Source organism: Stegastes partitus, unplaced genomic scaffold, assembly GCF_000690725.1.
Source record: "Stegastes partitus isolate 25-593 unplaced genomic scaffold, Stegastes_partitus-1.0.2 Scaffold2186, whole genome shotgun sequence".
NCBI classification, from domain to species: domain Eukaryota; kingdom Metazoa; phylum Chordata; class Actinopteri; family Pomacentridae; genus Stegastes; species Stegastes partitus.
This window is the reverse complement of record NW_007579917.1, coordinates 73078-76176: the sequence shown is the minus strand read 5'-3', so window position 1 is coordinate 76176 and position 3099 is coordinate 73078. Positions and strand designations below refer to the sequence as shown.

Here is a 3099-nt window from a genome sequence, read left to right as displayed (position 1 = left end):
GAAAAAAAGCCAAAACAAAGACACAACAAAACCTCACCAGGGAACCACAAAGAAGAGACGCAAAACTACAACAACAACAGACTGACTGACTACAGAGAGCCGCTAAACAACCACAAATGGAAGGAAAAAGACCACAAACGTAACACAAACAGCTCTTCTGTTCTGTTTTGTGTAGTTTGTGAGCATGAGTGTCGTCAAACTGACGTGTTGTGCGACGAGCTGATCCAGTAATGCGACAGCGGGTAGTTCATGTCCAGGTTGCTGATCTCGGAGAACTTCTCGTCCCACACCGAGTTCTCCTTGGAGAACAGGTACCCGAGGAACTAGGAGAGGAGAAAGACTTCAGAGTCAGCGACAGGTTCTTTATAAAACCAGGATGTTTCTGATGTTAAAACACAACCAGCCGCCTTTTTGAGATGCTAACAGGAGCCGAATACCTCGCTGACGGTGAACTCCGGGTCGTTGGTTTTCCTCATGGTGTCGTCAATAAAGGTGGTCATCAGTTCTCGGACCTGGTTCAGATCAGTGGCCCAGAGGTCCTGAGGAACCAACGTCAACAATCAACAAGCTGTCAAACTGTTACAGTCGTGGACAAAAGTCTCCATCCGCTTGTAAAGACCACGAATACCACGGCAGTCCTGAGTGTTCAGTAACTGTAACTTTGACTTTTCTACGATGGAATCGTTGAAACAAAAACACTCCTGCATTTTGGTTCTTTTATGAATGTATGAAGGTTTTCTGAAAATATTACATCTGCTGGGTCAAAACTGTACCTACAGAAATGTTCATATTTGGTTAAATTTGTCCATTTTCACCTCAGCTAGGTTCTTTTGGTTTCAAGCTTCCAGTTATATCATTGACTCCTCTGGACAGAATTGGTGCAGTTCAACTACTTTTGTTGGTTTTCTGTCACCGACTTGTTTCTTCTTGATGGTTCCAGTCAGGACTTTGGGGAGAACCAGTCTAGAACCTTCATTCCAGCCTGATGGAACCATTTCTTCACCACTTTGATGTGTGTTTGGACTCATTGTCTGGTTGGAACATCCAACTGTGTCCAAGATCAACCTTCTGCTGATGGTTTGAGGTTTTCCTGAACAACGTGGAGGTGATCCTCCTCCTTCTTCATTGTTCCATTTACTTAAAGCCCCAGAGCATGATGCTGCCACCTCCATGCCTGATGGCAGGTTTGGTGTTCTTGGGGTTAAAGGCCTCACCTTCTCTCCTCCAGACATGGTTCTGCTCATTGAGGCCAAATAGCTCAGAAGAGGCCATGAAACTAAGAACACTGGATCAACTAAACTTCCTCCATCACCAAAACGGATAACTCAAGTTGTGTATGTATACTTTTGACCCAACAGATTTCGTCATGTTTCCAGAAGACCCAAAGAAGAACCAAACTGCAGGGTTGTTCTTGTGACAAAGACTCGTGTGTTTCCGTGATTCCACAAAAAATTCAGAGTTATAGGAGTCAGTGGAAACTCAGGTGTATGTAAACGTTTGGTCACGAAATCAACATACATTCTAATTAAAGCATAAAAAGTCCGTAAGTACATATAAATGCAGCTTAAATCTTTCAAAGACGCTAAACGTGACAAAAGATAACATCAGTGTCGACATTGTTGCTGCAGCATCCCCGGCTGAGTGATGGTCGTAGGCTTTGACTGATGGTTCATAGTGTTTTTATGTCACTCATGAACTCACCTTCAGAGTTTGTGCCACATCAGCCGGGAGCTACGCAAACACAACAATCACTTTCTTGTCACTCCTTGGACGTGCTCTTCTACACACCGGCGCACTTTCATATTCCGACACAGAGCTAAAACTCGAGTGAGGCGCTTTCAAAATAAAAGCTCAGAATTTGACGCCTGGTGTAATTAAATAAACGATAACACGACCTTAACGAATGCTCAAAAAATGAGTGAGTAAACATAAAAACAACATGTTTATAGAAATACTGTGCTCATACTAGAGGTCATTTACAGTTGCTCCTTCATGAGCTGTTTCTTAAATCAGGCTTACATAAAAGCCTAACTTTTATATTTTTAGAGGAATTACCTATTTCATAAGCACATTTATGACTTCATATTTTCATTATATACATATTGTAATGGTTTTTAATTGATGAAAAGCTTTATTACTATCTCTGCAACACCAAATAAAAACGTTCTTCTCTGCAGTAGAAAACTTTCACTGCAGTTTTATTGTTTTTCACCTTTTGGTTGTAGATGAGGAATCGTTGGAAGTCGTGCAGCAGAACGGCCGAAGCTTCTGGTTTATCCGTGTTACTGCAGGAAGAACGAAAGTCAAACAGCGTTCACACAGGAAATGACATGAAAATAGAAAAAACAAAACAACAAACTCACCCCAGAATAAACGCACACGTTTCCTTTTTGAACTCATCGAGGATCTGAGTTTAGAACAACAGCCTGAATTAAAACTCTGTGTAGAACAATATTTAATGAATTCAGCTTTTATTTATTTACTTCAGACTCACCTCGTTCTGTTCAAACATGACGAGGTTATAAAATTTGTGAAACTGCTCGAAGTCCAGGCGCTCTTTCTTCGCTCCGACCTCCTGTGAAGGCAGAAAAAAACGAGATTATTACGACAGGAACGGAAAGTTGGAATCCAGACTAATATTAAAGTAATGCAGGAAATTTATTCCATCTGAAATCATTTTTAGAGGAATTTCTGCTCGACCGTCTCTGATTTGTTGGAATTTTTTGGAGCATAAAATCCAGATATTCAGGATATTTATTCAGCTGTTTGTTTTTTTTTTCCACATTTTGAAATTTGAGGCTGTTTGATCAACAATATCTCAAAAAATATTAAAGATAAAAGTCTGAAATTTCCACTGTTATTTCTCACAATGTCCTTAATTCATAATGTAAAATATTGGACATCCAATAATGTCTAATTATGGGAGAGGTGAAATATGAAAACCCATCTTTGTGCACATTAGCCAAAAAAATGCAGAAGTTAACTTGTGATATCTACAATGTGGGGTCCCAAAATTAGAAATAAATTAAATAAAAATATAGTTTAATTTGGAGAATCATTCTGCTTTTAGCTTCATGTGGTTCAGAAAATATCACAAGT

General features: G+C 39.7%; 1 protein-coding gene across 1 annotated transcript in view; it reads right to left on the bottom strand.

The window, feature by feature from the left end:
- plcg2 (phospholipase C, gamma 2) overlaps nt 1-3099 on the bottom strand; it is a 54086-nt gene that overhangs the window by 21308 nt on the left and 29679 nt on the right. The window contains exons 7-11 of the mRNA XM_008304314.1: nt 2495-2575; nt 2364-2407; nt 2213-2285; nt 438-539; nt 205-323 (exon numbers count right to left, since the gene is read on the bottom strand). Coding sequence (XP_008302536.1) covers nt 205-323; nt 438-539; nt 2213-2285; nt 2364-2407; nt 2495-2575 — 419 coding nt within the window. The remainder of the gene's footprint in view (nt 1-204; nt 324-437; nt 540-2212; nt 2286-2363; nt 2408-2494; nt 2576-3099) is intronic.